Source organism: Lynx rufus, unplaced genomic scaffold (assembly GCF_022079265.1).
Source record: "Lynx rufus isolate CCGP_SWC_20201006 ecotype Redwood Valley unplaced genomic scaffold, mLynRuf1.p SCAF_2, whole genome shotgun sequence".
NCBI lineage: Eukaryota > Metazoa > Chordata > Mammalia > Carnivora > Felidae > Lynx > Lynx rufus.
The window spans coordinates 3514219-3536286 of NW_025814834.1; the positions used below are offsets into that span (position 1 = coordinate 3514219).

The window sequence follows — 22068 nt, forward strand, 5'->3', positions numbered from 1 at the left end:
CGGTAGGAGCACCAGCCTGATTTTAAAAAGCGGTAGTCGGAGAGGACGGAATAAATGCCCTCAAAATGGAGCCTCTGGAACTCTGGAAGTATTTAAGCCTTTGTTTCAAAATGATTTCCTTGTGTGCATGTGTGTGTCTCTTTCTTAAAAAAGCTTCCCAGACATGGAAAATGAAACAGCTTTTGAGTAGACTTAATGAAAACTAATTTCACGGGGTTGCTAAATAGCTCGGGAGAGTCTTTGGAGTATGACCGAATACGATTGCAAGTTGGAGGTCCGGGGAAAGCAATCTTTGTAATAAGAGCTATCTTTTTAAGTTTCAAATGGGCAGCTACACAAAGGAAAAAGGCACCTGGAATCCTTTTCAGAACGAGGCGGAGTGAAAAAAGAAATTACTAATGCTCAATAGAAAGATGAGAGTGAGAACTTAATGAAATTCTATTATTGAATCTGTTGCCCTTTGGACACAGACTCTATGACCCAAAGGAGCACCTCACTCCACCCAACCCAAGGGGCTCAAGCAGCCGGTTGGGACTTTTTTTCATATTTAAAAGAATGGCAACAGTCAAATGGATTCTGTCGACACAGAATCTGTTACCAGAGAAGTCTATTTTTGACCCCAAAGGGATGGGGAGTTTCCTTGAGATCTGGGCCAGGCCTGGCTCAGTCTCTCCGGGTTTCCTGGGGTCCTTTCCATGGGCTTTGCAAATGTGGACTTTGGTTAGGATTCTGGGTCTATCTTGTTGCATCCATGTGGCCTTGGGCACATCGCTTTGCCTCGCCTGGTTTTAGTTTCCCAGCTACAAAATGGGGTCAGGGCAGGGGGGAAGCAGCCACTGGGCCATTGGGAGGAGGGCATGAAATCCTACCTTGAGACAGACGCACAGTAAACCTTACTTGTGCTCTCTTGTCTCCATTTCCTGGGGGGTGGGGAGAGGCTGGCGCAGAGAGGGGTGGGTAATGAGGGCGTGGCTGCCTCCTTCCCCCTCTTTGAAATGAGCAAGCTCGGTGATCACCGGGGGAGACGACGACGTTTGATGTCTTTCAAAAACTTCAGTTTTAAAAATTGGGACTCCATGGCATGATAAATAGAATAGATTTAATTGCAAACGAAAATATTAACAAATACTCAACAGCTGGGCCAGGAACACTTGAGCCACGAGACTGGCTCCCAAGCGTGATGGCAAGAAAAAGTTTTCCCACCTGGGAATTCAGCTCAGCCAAGCCACGTGAGCTCATCGGTCACGAGCAGAGCTTGGATAACTCCTTACCGTGGCACAAGCATCGTCTCCAGAGTGGGAAGAGCTTTTCCCTTCTGCCCTCGCTGCCCTCCTCTCCCCACCCTTCCCTTCCCTTCCCTTCCCTTCCCTTCCCTTCCCTTCCCTTCCCTTCCCTTCTCTTCCGTAACTGGGCACATTTTGGAAAAGAGAATTCCTATGCGCTGTACTTTGTGTCTCAATTGGGTAGCACTTTGTTTAGGGGGCTTCTTACCCTTAAAGATTAATATCTTGGAAATAAACATTTTTACATGTCACTTTCAACCAACTTAAAATTCCTTTTCCTTAGAGAACGGGTGAAGTAAGTAATGCCTCCGGAAGATATTACAGATTTCATCCCATTTCCATTTATTTTTTTTATTTAAAAAAATTTTTTTTTCAACGTTTATTTATTTTTGGGACAGAGAGAGACAGAGCATGAATGGGGGAGGGGCAGAGAGAGAGGGAGACACAGAATCGGAAACAGGCTCCGGGCTCTGAGCCATCAGCCCAGAGCCTGACGCGGGGCTCGAACTCACGGACCGCGAGATCGTGACCTGGCTGAAGTCGGACGCTTAACCGACTGCGCCACCCAGGCGCCCCTCATCCCATTTCCATTTAGATGTTACGAGCTTTATCAAAGATGAGAAAACTATATTTTAGAATTTCTCAGTAGAGGGCCCACTCAATGTTTACCCTATGAGAGGACTGGTGGATTCCAAGAAGTCAGATGTGAGGCCCTGTGAGATACAGAGATGGTTAAAACGCCATTAGCAAACTGCTGACCACACAACACATCCCATGGGTCCAGGTTGCCTGCAGGGGCCTGTGGCTCGCCCGTCCAGCACCCAGCAGTGGGTGGGCAGATCTTTGTCTCACGTCCTGTTTTTCTCGGCATGCATTACACAGTCTAGTGCTTTCCAACGAGGCCCTGTGATATTCTCTCGCTCTAATTCTTGAACAGAAGTACTCCTTAGAATGTTGCGTCTTGTGCATGGATCAAATCTTTCAAACCATTGAGCTGGACTCCCCAGATGATTTGCATCAAAATTTTTTGTGGAAACGGTACTGCTTACACTTTAGGGGGGAGGTAGAATGGATGCTTTTAGAGTCACACGCGAATGTGGATCCTACATGTACACAGATAGGGTTTTGTACACATTTGTGGGAGGTTGACAGACCCGTGGATCCCATATTTAAAAAAAAGTTCTCGACCAATTGTAATATTACAGGTTTTTTTTTTTTTTGAAAGGACTTTATATTTTTGGAAAAAATCCAGTAAAATTTAAATAGTGTGGACAGTTTTCCCACAAAACAGTTTTCTAGTAGGATGCTTACTGCTGATAAGAAAATCCAGTGTTTGCTGTAATCAGGAGACTCACGAATAGCATGTGTGCAATGTACTTTTACATTGTTCTAAAGCGTGTATTCTCAATTTATTGAGAACACACATACACAAATGACAGACATTGCGTTTACTTCCTCCCCCTGCCCCCAAAACTCAGGAATAGGCCTAGCAGAGTGTGGGGGAGGGAAAGTATGGCTGGATGGAAAGATCTGGAAGATTCCCAGGGTGGAGCATGGGCTTGAGGGATCTCTAGAGCGCAGAGGTGGTGATGCTGGGGCTGTGTTAGAGGGTCATCCTCAGTAGAGAAAACAGACCGACCAGCCAAGCAGTGCTTGTGGGGACTGTCCTGAGCACCAGCCAGGACTCAACTAGGACTTGGGGACATCGTGGAACCAAAGCACTGGGCACTGGGGACTGCCCTTCTCGGTTGTATCAATCCGTGTCTAACGTGTGTTCACCGTTTCTAGCCAAGGTGGTTGGGCTGTGCCTTTGAAATGTTGCCATGCTCACCACTCGCTGTCACCTTCTCGTAAGAGAGAAAGATGTCCTCTTGATGACTGGCCTTCCCATCATCGTTAGAACATGTCCTTGGCAGCTGATATATTTCCAAGAGAAAGCTGGATCGACAGGTGGTTCTATTTTAGCTGCCGAGAATGTCTTCAGGCTCTCAGAATTGGAGTCACAGGGTGGTCTCGTCACAGGTGATACTTTCTGTTGACTTTCCTTGGAAATGCAAAGGCACAGTGGATCTTGGAATCTCCTCTCTTGTTTATGGTTTTATCTTTCTCGAGTCCTCCAACTTTTGGCAGGCTGGCCTAGGGCCCACGCTCTGTGTCTTGCTGTTCCTCCCAGCTGGGCCACAAGATTTGGACTCCAGCTTCTCCCTCTGGGCCTGACCCCTGGCAGGCACGACCGTGGGCCTGAGCTCTGGTTTTCTTTGTGCCCCCTGCACCCATGTGCTTAGGTGGCAGACTGCATAAGGGGCTGTCTCTTTGTTCCCCTTGGCCCTCGATGCCGTCTCGCTGAGCAGTTCAGCCGGACATTGGTCCTCTGCCAAGGCCGCATCACTAATCAGTCAGACTTCCCTCTGCTATCATGAGTTGTGTTGTTCTGTACGACAGCATTGACAATACCAATCTCTGGGCCCATGGAGTGCCTAGGGGCAAGAGGAAGGTCACGCTAGAAAGGTCAAGCAGGTGCCAAAGCTTAGGCCTTAGGTGGAGCTCATTTCATAGCTCAGCTGGGACTTAGGGCAGAGATAATTTTCGCACCAGGTCTCAGTGTTACATCAGATTTTTTTTTTTTTTTAAGTTTAGAGAGAGACAGAGCGTAAGCTGCGGAGAGGGGTAGAGGGAGAGAGAGAATGCCAAGCAGGCTCCATGCTTAGCACAGAGCCGGATGTGGGGCTCAGTCCCATGAACTGTGAGATCGTGCCCTGGGCCGAAACAAGAGTCAGATGCTTAACCGACTGAGCCACCCAGGAGCCCCTGTTACCTGTTTCTGATCATTGGCTGTGTCCCGGAAGTGGAGTCTCGCGGTATGTGTCTTTTTGGAACTGGCTCATTTCATTTATCCTAGCGTCCTTAGGGTTCATCCACGTTGTAGGGATATGATAGGATTCCCTTCTTTTTTTTTTTTTTTTTTTAATTTATTTTTGGGACAGAGAGAGACAGAGCATGAACGGGGGAGGGGCAGAGAGAGAGGGAGACACAGAATCGGAAACAGGCTCCAGGCTCTGAGCCATCAGCCCAGAGCCCGACGCGGGGCTCGAACTCACGGACCGCGAGATCGTGACCTGGCTGAAGTCGGACGCTCAACCGACTGCGCCACCCAGGCGCCCCATGGATTCCCTTCTTTTTAAAGGCTGCATGAGATTTCATTGTATGCGTACATCGTCTTTATCCGTATCCATTCACCCATCGATGGGCACTCATGTTGTTTCCACCGCTTGGCTGTTGTGACTCGTGCTGCAGTGAATTGGGGTGTTGATGTATTTCTTTGCAATCCTGTTTCATTTATTTTGGCTATATGCCCAGAAGTGAGATTGCTAGTTTATACAGGAATTCTATTTTTGATTTTTTGAGGAACCTCCATGTAGTTTTCTCTAGTGGCTGCATTGTTTTACATTCCCACCAACAGGGCACAAAGGTTCCAATTTTTCTGCCTCCTCATCGATAATTCTTGTTTACTATTTTTTTTTCATAGCCGTCATTCTAATGGGTGTGAGGTGATAGCTCATCGTGGTTTTGATTTATTTGCATTTCTCTGATGATTAATGATGTTGAGTATCTTTTCATATGCTTAACGGCCATTTGTGTATCTTCTTTGGAGAAATGTCTGTTCAAGCCCTTTTCCCATTTTTATTTTATTTATTTATTTTTATTTTTTTTTTGAGAGAGAGAGAGCGCGCACATGAGTGGGGGAGGGGCAGAGGGAGAGATGGATTCTTAAGCAGGTTCCATGCTCAGCGCAGAGCCTGACGCGGGGCTGGATCCCACGACCCTGGGATTGTGGCCTTAGCTGAAATCAAGAGTCAAGACGCTCAACCCGCAGAGCCACCGAGGCGCCCCTGGCCCTCTTCCCATTTTTAAGTCAGATTATTTTGTTGTTGTTGAGTTGTGGGAGTTCTTTATATATTCTGGATTTGAACCCTCATCAGATACATGGTTTGTGAATATTTTCTCCCATTCTGCAGGTTGCCCCTTTCACTCTGTTGGTAGTTTCCTCTGCCGCACAGAAGTTTTATACATTTGCTACAATCCCATTTGTCTGTTCTTGCTTTTGTAGCCTGTGCTGTTGGTGTCATATCCGAGAAATCATTGCCAAATCCACCATCGTGCGGACTTTTCTATTTTCTTCTAGGAGTTTTATAGTTTCAGGTCTTACATTTCGATCTCTGACCCCATTTTGAGTTCATTTTTGTGAGTATTATAAAGGAAGCGTCTAATTTTGTTCTTTTGCACGTGGAGATGCACTTTTCGCAGCACCATTTGTTGAAGAGACTAGTCTTTCTTACTGTGTCGCCTGAACACCCTTATGAAGGATCATTTGGCCATATAAGTGAGGTGAGGGTTACTTCTGGCATCTCTGTTTTACTCTATTGGCCTACATGCCTGTCTTTATATTCTATTACCATACTGTTGTGATTACCGTAGCTTTGTAATATGTTTTGAAATCAGGAAACGTGAAACCTCCAGCTATATTTTTCTTTCTTAATTTCTCAAGATCACTGTGGCTCTCTGGCTCTTTTGAACTTCCAAATGATTTTAGGATGTTTCCCCCCGGATTTCTACAAAAAAGGCCATTGGAATTTTGACAGAGGAGGGTGCCTTCTGGTTTGGGGTGAGGAGAGGGTTTTGTTTGGGGGGCAAAGATCTGCCCATCTGAACATGAGCGTGGCTGGTTGGAAGTCATGCTTGCGGCCACCAGCTGGTGCGTGGGGACGGGAGACCGCGCCACCAGGCGGCCCGCCCTCAGGTCTGGCTTCACAGGCTTGTTAATTCAACGGCCCTGGGCTTCTCATTCTGAGATTGGTGGTTGGCACACAGCAGGATTTTGCTGGGAAAAAAGTGCTAAACGGGAACAAGGGCGGGGCGCCTGGGTGGCTCAGTCGGTTAAGCGTCGACTTCAGCTCAGGTCATGATCTCACAGTCCGTGAGTTCGAGCCCCGTGTCGGGCTCTGTGCCAACAGCTCAGCACATGCTCTGTCTCTGTCTCAAAAATAAATAAAAACATTAAGAAAAAATTTAAAAAAAAAGCAACCGGAACGAGGGCAAGATTTGCAGTGGTCCCAGAGGCCATGGCCGTGTTGGCACACGCTCTGATTTGGGCAAAGCCCATTCTCTCCATGAACTGAAGATTTCCTGGGGGATTCTTTCAGACACCATCTACAGTTAAGCTGGGTGTCGCAGACCCACCACTTTCTGCGGCCACAAATACCTTTACCCTTGACTCTCTGTCTCTCCCTCTCTCTTTCTCCGCCATTTTCTGGGTGACATGCTGTTGTGGCCTGCCTCAGTCTGAGAGGAACGAAGGTTTAATTACCCATTTTGTTTGGTTTTGTTTTAGGTACGACCAAAGGAGTACCATCACGGGATTCAAAGATTTTCACTGACTGTGTAGTCAGCACTCCTTTTCGTAGAAGGGCTAAATCCTTGGTGCAGTGGTTTGTAATCTGAGCACCAGAACTGATCATTTTGCCTCCACCCTCTTTTCTTGTTTAGGTTCCCACTTGGTGCTTAGACATGTTCAAAATGAGGAAACATCGACATTTGCCCTTGGTGGCCACCTTTTGCCTCTTTCTCTCAGGCTTTTCTCTTACCCGTGCCCAACAGCAGCAAGCAGGTAAGATCCAGAAACACTTCTTACTTTTATTCAGAGGAAGGTGCTCTCTGATGTTTTGATCTTAGACCTCGTGAGTTTGAGCCAGAACTTAGATGTGATGTAGGGGATGGTGGAGCCCTTTGTCTCAGGATGTTCGTTCAATGCACAGACTTCTCCAGATGCTCTGTATCCAGTGAGAGATGGCCTACTTTTACTAACCCTTGGGTTGATATCTTGGAGTTGGTTCGCAAGTGGTTTGTTTTGACACTGGGTATGAGCAGAACGTTTGTGTCACAAACATTTCACCAAAATGAAGGGCTTTTCCGCACTCCTGGCCCTGGTTTGATCTCACGGCACCTAAAACCGGGATGAGACAATTATTGAGAGTAAGCATTATTTTCCTTGAAAACAAAACACCCAGATCACCCTCTTTGTATAATTCTGGATACAAAAAGACATTTTTCATCTAGAATCAAGTCTGGAAAAAAAACATTTCCCCAAATGATGAAAAAAAAAAAAACAAAGATCCAAATGAACCCTCTTAAGAATTTGCTTGCAGAGTTTCAGAAAACTTAGAAATGCTTCACGCACTATGAGTTTGGAGGGATGGCCTTGAGTCTCTCTCTCCTTTGCCTGGAGAGTTGGGTCTTGGGCAGGGATTCTCCCACTGGACGCGGTGGTCCTTAGATGGTGGGAGGCGAATGCCACCTCAAGGAAAGGGGAGCATTGCTTGGGGCATCAGGGAAGCCTGAGGTAAGTAGAGTCTGGGAGCTGGCTGTGTACAGCCAGCCTGGCCCACAGCTGCAGAAGGGCCCTCCTCGGGCACCCCCAGCCTGGTGCCCTGAGCTTTCTGCTCCCACTGTCTTTGAGAAAGATAAATAATATCCCACGTCTGCAAAGACTCTTCTGGCCCTGAAAAATATATAGTGACTAGTTAGGGTGCCTTTCTTCATGCCAAAAAGTCTGGGAACAATGAGACCTTTCCTTTCTCTCCAGTTATTGAAGTCTTCACGTAAGGAAGGCCTACTTGCCATGTGTATTTTTCTGGCAAAGTACGCCAAGCATCGGACGCTAGTTAACGTAAAGCGGTCATTTTCACTGTTCCTTCTTCTCGAGGCCCCGTTTCAGAGCCAAAAATGAAGAAGGAATTTTTAAAATGGCGGTTGGTTATCTCTGATGGAGTAGCCTGGTCTCATCAGGTGGGTGTCGGGGCTCAAACTGTCACAGAGAATCACGCTTGGGTTAAAAGACACGCCAGGGAATGTTTTCTCCCCCATTCTGGAGCCTGCTACTGGTTCATGGATGGGGTTCATTGCATGTGGAAGTTGGGCCAAGGGTTGCTGACCAACAGCTGTCCCTGTGTCCAGGTCCCTGCCCCTCAGGTAAAGTCCTCCCGCCTGCCCGTAGTGCAAGCGAGGTGCGGGCCACTCAGTTAACAGCACAGCGTAAGCCGAGTTAGGTTAGGAAGGCTTTGCGCCGATAGGAAGTAATTGCCGAACAGGAGAAAAATCTAAACCAATGTCTTTTTTTAAAGATGTCAAAAATGGTGCCGCTGCCGATATAATATTTCTAGTGGATTCCTCTTGGAGCATTGGAAAGGAACATTTCCAACTTGTTCGAGAGTTTCTATATGATGTTATAAAATCTTTAGCTGTGGGAGAAAATGATTTCCGTTTTGCTCTGGTCCAGTTCAACGGCAACCCACATACCGAGTTCCTGTTAAATACGTACCGTACTAATCAAGAAGTCCTCTCCCACATTTCCAACATGTCTTATATTGGGGGAAGCAATCAGACTGGAAAAGGATTAGAATACGTAATGCAGAATCACCTCACTGAGGCTGCTGGAAGCCGGGCCAGTGACGGAGTCCCTCAGGTTATTGTAGTGTTGACCGGTGGACACTCGGACGACGGCCTTGCTCTGCCTTCAGCGGAACTTAAGTCTGCTGATGTTAACGTGTTTGCAGTTGGAGTTGAGGATTCAGATGAAGGAGCGTTAAGAGAAATAGCGAGCGAACCGCTCAGTATGCATGTGTTCAACCTAGAGAATTTTACCTCACTTCACGACATAGTAGGAAGCTTAGTGTCCTGTGTGCAGTCATCCGTGGCTCCAGAAGGGGCTGGAGGCACAGAGACCCTTAAAGACATCACAGGTAATGGCACCATTGCCAAGCTGCTGCCTGCCTCGCTGTTCTTTGGAGATAAGCTTGGCAACTGCTGGCATTAAAGCAACACTGTGGCTAAAAGATGGGGGGGTGGGGGGTCGGGACCGGGAAGAGATGGCTGTTCACAGGTGTAAAAACAAAGGTTTGACCACGCTGTGTCGCCTCCTTCTAAGGTAGTGCTTTCACCTGCATCCAGGAGGGTGTTTTCTGAAACAATTACATTTTATTTTATTTAAAAAAGTTTTTTTTTTTAAGTTGACTTGTTTTGAGAGAGAGAGAGAGAGAGAGAAATCGAGCAGGGGAAGGGCAGAGAGAGAGAGAGAGAAGGAGAGAGAGAATCCCAAGCAGGCTCTGCACTGTCCGCACAGAGTCCGATGTGGGGCTTGAACTCACGACTGTGAGATCATGACCTGAGTCGAAACCAAGAGTCGGACGCTTAATTGACTGAGCCACCCAGGCACCCAGAAACAGATTTTAATTCTAAAAAACCCCATTCTCATATTATGACCCCACGGGAGGGACTTCTGTGATCCTTAGCCAAGGAAGCGTGGCCAGGCGGGCAGTTCACAAAGATCCCTCCCATCTGTTATTGGGACAGAGAACCCGTGTCCTGGAGAGAGAGCACCGTGTCGTGAACGCACGGCAGGGCTTGCAAAGAGAGAGTGATGGAGGGGCAGGAGGATCTTCTTGGGAAGGAAATCCAGAATGGTGGCAAGTGAGTTCCTGTAGCAGCCCACGAGGGGGTCCTGCCCGGTGGGGAGGAGGGGGACGAGCTCACGGGGGCCAGGAGGGGGAGGAGTCCTAGAGACCTCTGGTCATGGGACCTGGGGGACGCTGCCACCACAGCGTGTGGAGGGAGACCAAGGGCACATCATGGGGGTGCAGTAGTTTTGCGAGATGCTCACGGGGTGGCCCTCACGTGCGTAGGGCACGGTGGACAGGGGGCCGCTGGGGACCTGGGAGGCCGGTGCTCAGGAAGGTTAGCCACATAGATGTTAAAGTCTCTGGAGAGGAGCACAGGTGTGCCGTGTGGCTGCAGGCTGAGTGGGATATAAGGGAAACCCAAGGAAGGCTGGAGGTCCCTTCAGCGCGCTTAGCTGGGGAGGCGGGTGATTGTCTGAATGCAAGGGGGTGGAGGGGACAGGCAGCCTCCGCACCGGCCCCAGGAGGTGATCACAGGAGCGGGATTCACAGCCCGCTTTTCTCCTACGCTTTCAAAAGTGGTTGCCCCCCAGAGGGCTCAAAACCAGGAGGCGGGAGGCAGGGTGACATGTTGGATGGGGCAGGGAGAAGCAAGACTGGGGATTTTGAGACATAAATTGGCCAATCTAACTTTTTAATGCCTATTTATTTTTGAGAGACAGAGAGCACGAGCTGGGGAGGGGCAGAGAGAGAGGGAGACACGGAACCCGAAGTGGGCTCCAGGCTCCAAGCTGTCAGCACAGAGCCCGACGTGGGGTTTGAACCCACGGACCACGCGATCGTGACCTGTGCCGAAGTGGGACGCTTAACCGACTGAGCCCCCCAGGCGCCCCTAAATCGGTCAGTCTAAAGGGCCACACAGGAGGGGCTTGTGGAAAGACAGAAGGGGCACGTGGAGTCTGGAGAAAGGGAGGGCTTTCTGGACTGCAATCAGGATAACGGGGGAATTGTAGGTAAACGGTATGGACGTCAGGTTTTTGTAACAGATTCAGAAAGCAGGGGTTAGGGAACAGTATGACTAGAGGTCAGGAGAAGGAACCAGTCGTCCTGGGCAGGCAGAGCTTGGATGGGAGAAGGGTTTCAGAACTAACCACCCACAAGGCGTGTCGGGAGGCTGTTCATAAAATGGTCCGCCCAGTGGTTGCCCATGATTTCAACTCTGACAGCGGAGGGAATGCTAATGTCCTGCCAGCGGCTCTGCTTCTGACAGAGGAGCGGGTGACAGTCTGGATTCTGCCCGTTTAACCCCAAAAAGCGTTCTGTGCTACAAGTGACATGCCTCACCCGTGTTTCATGATACATGTGTTGATCCTGCCAGATTATAGGAGAAGAAGGTGGGACCCCCCCCCACCCCCAGAGCATCCCAAACCAAAATCTCCGGGGAACAAGGGGATTCTGTGAGGCTGCCTATACTGACTTTTCACCGATCATCACATTTCTGAATGTAGGGATGATAAGCGATCCATGTCAGAAGGGTGAAGGGGTCAGTGGAGACACAGGACATCTTTTCTTTATTGCTGTTTTGGCCAAGTGAGGGAAAAGAGCGGACAAGTTTGCTTTTATGTTTAAATGAACAATCGTATTCTTACATGAATGCTAACTGAGCCTTTCAACATGGTACGTTTCCACACAGATGAAAAAAAACCTTTGTTTTTATGCCAAGAAAGCATCTCTGTCTTCTAGTGTCCAAGCCACTAGCAGCTCCGCGGTGGAAAATTAATCCGTTTATGTTGTCTTTTCTGATTAACTTCACTCTGCAATTCCTCCGGTATCACGTACCATTGCATGTTCCACAGCATAAACGTAAAATAATAATAATCCTCTGCTTCCAGAGGGCATTCTAGAGATTGCTAGTGAGTTAGGGCCATTTCTTCCCATTACCCGTCCGCTGGGTAACTCTTCCCCATAGAGTGTTCTTGACCGAAATCTATGGTGTGTATAAAACGTTAATGGTCCCCCCTGTTCTAAATGAACTCTACTCACATAATCAGTCTCTGAAGGTGGTGTTCTTTAAAATCTCCTTGTCATCCTTTTATAAATGCATATCACTAAAATGCGTATCACTAAAATGTGCTCTGACGTGAAAGCCCAAAGTGGTCTGTATTCGGTGAGGATTTCAGTGTGAGCCTTCTCTTCTTTGCAAAAGATGAACATTTAGAGCACTCACGAAATCAATCTACAGTTTTGTGTTTGCAGAGGAAACACACATATGATCTCTTTAATTTTTCTTAAAAAAAAAAAAAAAAGGAAGCATCCCACGAGCTGAGGAAGGCATTGTGCCCACATCAGTGTGCTCCAGAAAAGAATGTTTCCAACAGTGTTGAAGGAGCCTGACTTTTCCATGGACGCGGTGAAAGTTTTCTATGGAAAATGCCAGAGAAGGGTGTGTGTGATACGTGAGCCACGAAAGCGGAAAACCAGGCAACTTCACGTTGTAAATTTTAGTTAGAGCTGATTATCCTTAGACTTAAAACTGGTCATCGGTACGCCTTGCTGTACACAAGAACCCACAGCTCTTGTGTCTGTTTGAGGCTTCAGCTCACCTGGATAACACAGCATGCCAATGTGTGTCCCATCATTGTGTGCGTAAGAGGACGATGTTGTTTTTTCAGTGATGACAAATTATCCAACATTTTTCTATGACCTGCTGCAGTTCAGCCTTTAGGAGGAGAAAGGGTCAAGGGTTTTCCCACAGGGTTTCTCTTAATTTGTACACTATTATAAATTGCAACCAAAAAAGATAATGTAATAAATTAATTAAAAATTAATAAACGAATAAGGAATGTGTCATCCTATGTATTAGGTTATCGTTTCTCTCTTCCTGAGGACCCTAGGCTCGTAGCTAATCCTTCTTTTATTGGTATACACATCTTTTACGGTCTCTCAGGGTCATCGGTTCACGCCTGGGAGAGGTTGAGGGATACAGTGGTGTGATGGACAGAGCCTACGGCTCATATGATGATGTGGGCCATTTCTATGGCACTGCACCCTCCCAAAGATCCTTCAGGAATCTTATGTTTTGGCTAAAGAAAAAGCAAATGCGTTGGGATTCCTAGCAAAGGCCCACTCTTATTTCATACTTTTGTGTGACACTTACTAAAAACACAAGATCTTAATTACTGTAGCAAGAAATTATCCTTCTCATTAACCCTCATGTTTCCAAGTTCTTATCTTTCCCTGTGCAAGGGATTCACCTGCAAGAACGTTGTCAGGGATTGTGTGTGAGGGGAGGAAGAGTCCTTCTGATTCAGGCAACCTCTGGCTCAGCTTTCATATGAGGGAACTTGAGTAAGAACATAGTTTCACTGTAGCAGAATTCTTTAATTTTAGGAGATAAGATTTGTATCCTGTTTCCACAGTGAAAATGGGAGCAACTTTTTCTGGACAAGGAAAAATTAATTTTAAACATAAAATGTTCACTGTCATGAGAAAGATCAGAACTCATGGTCTTACATACAGTGTTGTGATTATATCCCAAATATAGCTTCCTAAAATCTCAGAATATAAATATCACCTATGCTCACATACAGTCTTTTCCTGTTCCTAACACACACTTAAGTTATTAAAAAACATTCACCAGAATAATTTTTCTTTTCCTCTAGTTTTAAATCAGTCCAATTTAAATTTTCTAGTGGAGCCTTTGAAATATTTCACTCAGGTTTATAGATTATTAATTGCTACTCCTTACCCAATGCTTCTGTGAAGTCCCCGTTTTCCATAGTGGAATGGAAGTTTCTAGTTTGCCATTGTAAGGAGGAAAGAGGCCAAGGTCCCTGTTTTTTTGTCCATCTGTATAACCCCAGAACTAATTCTGATCCAGGGTTTATTAGAGGCTCATGGTCTCGCTAGGCAGTCAGTTTAGGACGTCATAAAAATAAGGTTGGATAATTATGTCATGACTGGTTTCATATCACTCTGCTTAACATTGTTCTGCATTATGTGATTGAATACAGAGGCAATAAGAAAAGTACATGAACAAAACATCTAGCCTAATCCCAGACCTGCATGTGAGTTCCATGCAACTCAATATCGTATGAGAAGAGAACGTCAAACCAAACATTTATCAGATATTTTTAAGATTAAAACTTGAAGTGTAGCTTGAGTTCTTCCTTTCAAATTCACAAAGTTGCGTGCAGGCCGCCATCTTGGTTTTTAAAGAGAAGAAACAGTAGTCATTCCAGGAATCAGGTGTTCAACATGCTGGGATGATAAGTCACCAAGCCCTGACTATGAGCTTCTGTTTCGTAGCTGTGGATTTGGGCAAAGAAAATTCCTATAAGCACTTGAGGATTATGAGAGAAACATCCAAAAATTAGAAATCATGTTTGGACCTCCTGTAGGTATGGTAACGCACAATTCCACGTAACAACATTTCCCTCCAAATTTAGTAGAAATTTCTAGAACACGTTACTCACGATTCTTCCCCCGGAAAAGTGAATATGATGTTTTGAATTGTAACCACAAAGACGGTACAAATGAACATTTGATATAAATGTTCCTATTTTACGCCACTGTTCGCGAGGAGTTGCCTCTTATCCATTCAGAATGCAGAACTAAAAGAGAATTTCACATTCCTTAATCAACATGTGTTTTGTTTGTCTGTATTTCGTGTTTCTTATTGGTTTCCAAAGAAACATGTCAGAACACTGAACAATGCATGTGGTCACTTGTTCTAACGCTTTCACATTTTTTGCATTTCTTTCTTTTAAAGCACAAGACTCTGCTGACATTATTTTCCTTATTGATGGATCAAACAACACCGGAAGTGTCCATTTTGCAGTCATTCGCGACTTCCTTGTAAATCTCCTTGAGAGACTCTCGGTTGGAACTCAGCAGATCCGAGTGGGGGTGGTCCAGTATAGCGATGAGCCCAGAACCATGTTCTCCTTGGACACCTACTCCACCAAGGTGCAGGTTCTGGATGCAGTGAAAGCCCTTGCGTTCACTGGTGGGGAGCTGGCCAATATCGGCCTGGCCCTGGATTTCGTGGTGGAGAACCACTTCACCCGGGCAGGGGGCAGCCGAGTGGAGGAAGGGGTTCCCCAGGTGCTGGTCCTCATAAGCGCCGGGCCTTCTAGTGACGAGATCCGCGACGGGGTCATAGCACTGAAACAGGCTAGCGTGTTCTCGTTTGGCCTCGGAACCCAGGCCGCCTCCAGGGCAGAGCTTCAGCACATAGCTACCAGTGACAACTTGGTGTTTACTGTCCCGGAATTCCGTAGCTTTGGGGACCTCCAGGAGCAATTACTGCTGTACATTGTTGGCGTGGCCCAAAGGCGCATTGTCTTACAACCGCCAACCATTGTCACAGAAGGTACGTATGCTCTCCTCGCCATCTGTGTGGGAGTGGGGTGTTTTGTGTGTTGGTTTTTGTAGAAGCAAGGCAGGCACCTCCAGAACGCTTCGCCTCAGGAGAACCTGTAAGTACCCACGGCGGGGTCCTTCTGAGATAGGCTAGCTCTCGGGGGTGCAACACAAAAGATCCATGAGTGAGTGGAAAGCTCTCGTTAACACGTGCGTTGTCGAGGAAGTGTGCTTTTGAGGTGAATTCAAGAAAGCCGGTACTTGGAGACTATTCAACATCAATTGTATTATTCACTTGCGATCCAGTCATCTGAAAAATGGATCTCAGGGGCTCATTACAATTCTGAGAAAATTAGTCCAGGACGATGGCACGGCCTCTAAGCCCGCGTGTTACAAGCGCCCTTGCAGGTAGGTGAGGGCTGCCCCGTGGGGCCCTTTCTGTGCTGGGTATTGAGAGCTGCGCTTCTGAAGGTAAGAAACCACACGACGCTCACTTGGCGGGATATTTACGAGAAACCATTTTCCTGTCCTTCTCAAGTTTCGGAGTAGTTGCGTTGAGTCGCGAGGTCATGACGTACATCCATTCAAACTGAGGGCCTTTGGCAAAATAGCCCAACGGGACTCGTTTATAAACATCAAACGAATCGCATCACGTAACGAATACGCATTTAACAAGTGTGGGAGGAGAATGTGTTTTTCAAAATGGAAATAAGAATACGGTTTTGCCTGGCGCTGAGGCAGCTGAACCTCAAGGCAGATCCGGTCGTGCCAACTTACATTAGTTGGTGATCTCCCCTGTCTGCCAGAGGTTACCAGTGGCCTTCTGCATTATCACCGGGTAGGGAAAATCAGAATTGATGCAGAATTACATCCTGAAAATTCGCTTGATATTTCTAGACCTCCCTCTCACCGGACTACAACTTACCAAGGTTGCTCCAGGCTCGTGTGCGTGTGGACACACACGGATGGTTTCCATAGCTTTTGTAAACGATGAGGGAGCAGAAGGGCTGTAGCCGGGAGACCTGGCCTTCGGTCCCCGCTCTTACGTTAACCAGCTGTGTGATCCTGGGCAGGCTGCGCAACCACCCTGGGCTCTGATTTCTTGAATGTATGAGAGAGGAGTTCCCCTGGATGAAGAGATTTCTGTTCCAGGAGAAGTTTCAAATTCTTTCTCCTTTTTATTTGTGGCAACACGTTGCTCACATTTCAGTTTTCCCTAGCTAACTCGAATATTACCTCCTCACACGCAGACAGCATCTTTAATCCTTGTGACCGATTTGTAATAGTTAACAAATGTTCCTGGCGATCTGGTCTGAGCTGGATACACAGTGCTTGCTGGTGGACGAGAGAGACGTGGCCGCCGGCCTGTCGCGGGATAATGGGGAGCTGGTGGAAATGGGGGCCGGTGTCCAGACGCAAATATTCTGAGGGTCAGAAGTTGTGTGGGGCTGTACACAGAAGAACAGGGGGAGAGAGCTTTGGACAGGGTGGCCGGGGAAGGCCAGTTGGAGAAGCTGCAAGATAGAAAGGGGGCAGCAGGTGAAGAACAAAGGGACGGTGTTCCAGGTGCTGTGGCTCTGGGGCACCGAGGAGCCTGGCTGCTTTCCAGAACTTTCAGCAGGCCATGGGGCTGGAGCTCGTTTGATACATGGAGGCTGGAGAAGCAACCAGTTTAAGGGGTGAGCGTGAAGCCTAGTGCCGAGGCGTGTCTCAAGGGCTGGAGAGGTTGCCAGGGCCCTGAGCTGCTGAGAAGCTGAGGAGAATGAGACGTGTCCACACGTGCAGGTCACTGTGGCCCTGGCAGATCAGTGTCACTCCAGTGCCAGGGGCGCGTGGAGAGGAGGGGTGGGAGAAGCGGGTGAGGGCAGAGGACTCACCCTGCATGGGGTAGTGGTGCGGGTGAGGCCAGCAGCCCACTGACTGGCAGGACCTTCAGTTTCACCTCCCAATAAGGGTGTTTCAAACCCAGTCCGAGCAGAAGACAGCTCTGTTTGGGTTGGCATCACATGCCAGGAAGGGGGACGTCGCTTATTGGAGGTGGGGGTGGGGCTGCCACTCAACAGCTGAGTGAGTCAGCCTGCTGGTCGGGGTGACAGCTGACCTGTCTTTTTATTCATCTCCCGTGTATATTGCATACATATATGCCTATACAGGCATGGGATGCCGGAATCTCAGTAGCACTTCTACATCAGTGGTGTAGGAGGGCTATGTGTGTGTGTGTGTGTGTGTGTGTGTGTGTGTGTGTGTGCCTCCAGGCAGGTTCACTATCCATGTGTGCATGAAATGCCACACATGTGGTTAACCGTGCATACATGCACATGTGTGCATATATGTATGTCTTTTACGTACATGTTGAGGGAAGGAGAGGGCAGGGCCGTGTGGCATTCCGTGTCTTTCGCACGTACATAGAGGGAGAATCCCGCGTGTATGCACGTCTCTACGGAGAGCTTAAGGACTTGGAATTCATTCTTTCTACCATAAGCTGATGTCAAAGCAGTGGTCTCCATGTGCCTGTCCTTGTGTGCTTTGCATCTATGTGTGCATTTACGTGTTTTCTCTTTTCGTAAAAATTCTTTTGATGTTTTATTTATTTTTGAGAGAGAGAGGAGAGAGAGAGAGAGAGAGAGAGAGGGAGAGACTGAGTGCGAGTGGGGGAGGGGCAGAGAGAGAAGGAGATACAGAATCCGAAGCAGGCTCCAGCCTCTGAGCTGTCAGCACAGAGCCCGACGCGGGGCTTGAACTCATGAGCTTTGAGATCATGACCTGAGCTGAAGTTGGATGCTGAACCAACTGAGCCACTGAGGCGCCCCTACGTGTTTTCTCTTAAAGAGGAGAGTTTGGACGAGTGATGTCCGTATAGTCAAACGTCAAGGTATATAATCCATCCGACAGTGTGGAGTATTGGAGGCCTCCTCACGTCCAGATACTTAATAAACTGTAAGCACTCCTCCCTCTATATTCTTGTGAGTGTTGGAAGTCCTAGCAGGTTTTTGGATTGGGTGTCATGCCTGACACGGTACTTTGTGCCCACAGCTCAGGTGGGCGTACGGCAGGTGGACACAAGCTTAGAGTCACAAGCTAGTGACCTTGCCCAGCTGTCTTTGCTTTGTAGTTTATCACAGTCCTGATACGTAAGTTGCACCTTCATGGTGCAGGTCTCTTAAATGAAAATCTTTCTGTGCCTCTTGCTGGTTTTGACATCGATTTCCTTTTTATAAGTTTTATGATGTCAAGGAATTTTTTTTTTTTCATTGCCTGAACAACCCAGGCACGGAGAAGAGAACGGAAGGCAACGGGGGTGTGCCTGCTCTATACTTTTGTACTTGGCAGTGGGTGTTTATGAAGTCACAGTTGTGAGATGAAGCGCCCTCTGTGTAGACACTGATCGCTCCTTTAAGTATTTAAGATCTAGCTTCATTCTGGACCCTAAAATCTAACCTACAGACTTTTGGCAGAAAAGGGCTTCCTGGCTTTTTTACTGACAACATGCTGCACAGGTGGTTGCTAAAGCTCATTTTGTTTTTGTGCAACTATTTTGTCAAAGGTACTAAGGGGGTGGGGGTGGGTGGGTCAGGAGCCCTACCCGCCACCCCATAGGGAGGATGCAGCTGTCACTGATGTGTGTTACGACTGGTTCTTCGGGGACTCCCGCTGACCTCACACTGGCCAGAGCAGATGGGAGTGCCCCTTGAGTAGCGTTAGCTGTAGAGACGGTCATAGTTGAATGTGACAGGTAAGGCCATTGTACTCACCTTATAACGTTGCTACCTACAGTCATTGAAGTCAACAAGAGAGACATAGTTTTCCTGGTGGATGGCTCATCCGCACTGGGACTGGCCAACTTCAATGCAATCCGAGACTTCATTGCCAAAGTCATCCAGAGGCTGGAAATCGGACAGGATCTTATCCAAGTGGCAGTGGCTCAGTACGCAGACACTGTGAGGCCAGAGTTTTATTTCAATAGCTACCCCAGTAAAAGGGAAGTCATTGCCGCCGTGCGGAGAATGAAGCCCATGGAAGGCTCGGCCCTGTACACGGGCTCTGCTCTGGACTTTGTTCGGAATAACCTGTTCACTAGCTCGGCTGGCTACCGGGCCGCCGAGGGGGTCCCAAAGCTTCTGGTGCTGGTTACAGGCGGTAAGTCCCTAGATGAAATCAGCCAGCCCGCCCAGGAGCTGAAGAGAAGCAGCATCATGTCCTTTGCCATTGGGAACAAGGTTGCCGACCAGGCTGAGCTGGAAGAGATTGCTTTCGATTCCTCCCTGGTGTTCATCCCCGCCGAGTTCCGAGCCGCCCCTTTGCAAGGCGTGTTGCCCGGCTTACTGGCGCCTCTCAGGACCCTCACCGGAACCACTGAAGGTATGGTGGGGAGCAAGTCAGATGCACAGCAGGGTGGTCTCCAGGCAGAGCCTTTGAGCTTAGATGAGAGATGGCTCTTAAATGATGGAAACGAGAGTGATAAACAGAATTTATTTCGGGCTTCCTTTAGTTGGGGATTGTGTGACTTAAATGCCATATGATACGGATGTATGTTTTAAAATGCCATATGATAAGAATTGTATGAACTTTCCAAATCATCAAGTAGAAATCTTATGACGGAAGCTATAGGACCAGGACCACTTGTCCTTACTGCTTCTGGCCTAGGAGGTCACTTCTCAGTTGTTACCTCTTGTCAGATCCCAGGGCTCTGTGTCTCCCAGTGACTCCTGTCCAGCCTCCTTCTGCCACCACCAAGATGTGGCCTGGCTCTTGCTTTCCTGAGCTGACAGTCCCCTCTCGGTGGCCCAGCCCCGAATGGTGCAGAACATGAACCCTCTCTCCTTTTTCTAAGGGTCTTTCCTTCAGTCAGTGAATGGGCATGGAGACAAAAAGCCCAGTGGTTTCTAAAATCTTTCATTTAATATGATTGTCAGGGAAAAGTTATTTTGAAAGACACGATAGCGGTCTATGAGCTTACAAGTGGATGAGTACAATTCGCCGTCCTTAATGAAGATGAATATCACGGCAACCAGCTTTTCCGCCACACAAGTGCACCACTGGAGGACTGTTGGATGCATGACTCACGTTGCATGATGCATGCTTTCCCCCCAGGCTCTCTGCTCTTCCGAAAGCCTCCTTGTCTTCTCCTTACCTCCTGCACACTTCCGGTCCACACTTTCATGGCCAAAGTTGATGGATAGACCGTAGGATGAAATTAGTTGTTAGGTTTAAATTTTAGGGAGACACCAGGGAAGAGAGGGGAGATAATTTTCCTAAAGGCATGTTGTACTAAATGTGTTGCTACGTATCCTCTAATTTGAGCACTCTACTTGTGATTCATCGTGTGTATAACCTCAGCCGGACGTGGCAGCTAGTCTTTTTGTACTTTAATGTGTTTCCACGATGCTATTATCTCACCTTGGAGGAATTCCTACGGGCTCTCCGTTGGATTATTGCCCGACAATGCTGTGACTCCCCACAGAAGAAGGGTACCGGTAGAGAATGACAAAGGGCTGGTCCTAGGAATGCTTCAGGATGAGAACATTCCAGTTTTATTATTATTTTTTTAAACCTTCAGGATCTCATGTTCTCAGGTGGACTCGGGCTAACACTCGTAATCTATCTGTAAGCGGAAATCTCTCTGCAAATGTGTAGAGGTGAATCCCGGGGACCCCCGTCTCACACACGTAAACCTGACCGTGACCGTGGTCATAGATAGGACTGAGGCAGAAAGGCACAGGTCCCTGGTAGCGTTCGCTTCTAGGGAAGGAATGTTCCACTTGGAGGATTCTGATCATTTTTGTTGGTTGCAAACGTCCTAACTTTGGCACTGTATCTTTCCGCGAGCCAACCTGGTTTCGTCAACTTGGCTATCGATATGCCTCACAAACACCAGCCGCCACCGGTGGAAAATATGCAGCCCTCTGCCATATTTTACGAGATGGACGTGCTTTGCCTCACCGACTGTCTGTGTGTTCTGAATGTTGGCATGTGTGCCCCGTGTCGCAGGCACACATGGCATGCCCTCCGCGGTTGTCTGTGTCTCACTTTGTTTTCTGTGCTCCACTGCAGTTCACGTAAACAAAAGGGATATCATCTTTCTTTTGGATGGATCGCTCAACGTTGGCAAGACCGATTTCCCTTATGTGCGGGACTTTGTAATGAACGTAGTTAACAGCCTTGATGTCGGCAGCGACAATATCCGTGTCGGTTTAGTGCAATTTAGCGACACGCCGGTAACAGAGTTCTCCCTAAACACATACCAGACAAAGTCAGATTTGCTTGCTCATCTGAGGCAGCTGCAGCCCAAGGGGGGGTCGGGCCTGAACACCGGCGCGGCCCTGAGCTATGTCCATGCCAACCACTTCACCGAAGCTGGCGGCAGCAGGATCCGCGAACACGTGCCACAGCTCTTGCTCCTGGTCACAGCCGGGCAGTCCGAGGACTCCTATGGGCAAGCTGCCAACGCCCTAGCGCGCGCAGGCGTCCTGACCTTTTGTGTGGGAGCTAGCCAGGCGAATAAGGCAGAGCTTGAGCAGATCGCTTTTAACCCGAGCCTGGTGTATCTCATGGACGATTTCAGCTCCCTGTCAGCCTTGCCTCAGCAGCTGATTCAGCCCCTAACCACATATGTTAGTGGAGGTGTGGAGGAAGTTCCATTCGCCCAGCCAGGTAAAGCTCTCCAGCTGCGCGGGGCTCCCTTCCCCCAACACCTCCCCGGTGGCAGGTGGCCCAGCCTGAACTCCAGCGTGCGGTGAACTGTAGAAGGAAGAGCGGATTTCTGTGCTTGAAGCAATTTGGGGGCTTGAGACACTGTACCAGCAAGTTGAGGTTGTCTGTCGAAGGTTCATTAATGAAAGAAAGGTCTGGGAAATGCAGCTTATGTCCCTCCCATCTTATCCCGGCTGCCCCCACCACCTTTTTTTGCCCCAGTGCCCGTGAAGTTTCTGGAACACACATCCAGACGGAAGGGAGAGCGCGAGGGATTGACG

At 48.1% G+C, this 22068-nt stretch overlaps 1 protein-coding gene across 1 annotated transcript in view; it reads left to right on the forward strand.

Moving 5' to 3' along the window:
* Positions 1 to 6857: 6857 nt before the first annotated feature.
* The window catches only part of COL6A3 (collagen type VI alpha 3 chain), a 65335-nt gene continuing 50124 nt past the window's right edge, over positions 6858 to 22068 (forward strand). The window contains exons 1-5 of the mRNA XM_047084638.1: positions 6858 to 6948; positions 8462 to 9079; positions 14505 to 15107; positions 18872 to 19456; positions 21149 to 21748. Coding sequence (XP_046940594.1) covers positions 6858 to 6948; positions 8462 to 9079; positions 14505 to 15107; positions 18872 to 19456; positions 21149 to 21748 — 2497 coding nt within the window. The remainder of the gene's footprint in view (positions 6949 to 8461; positions 9080 to 14504; positions 15108 to 18871; positions 19457 to 21148; positions 21749 to 22068) is intronic.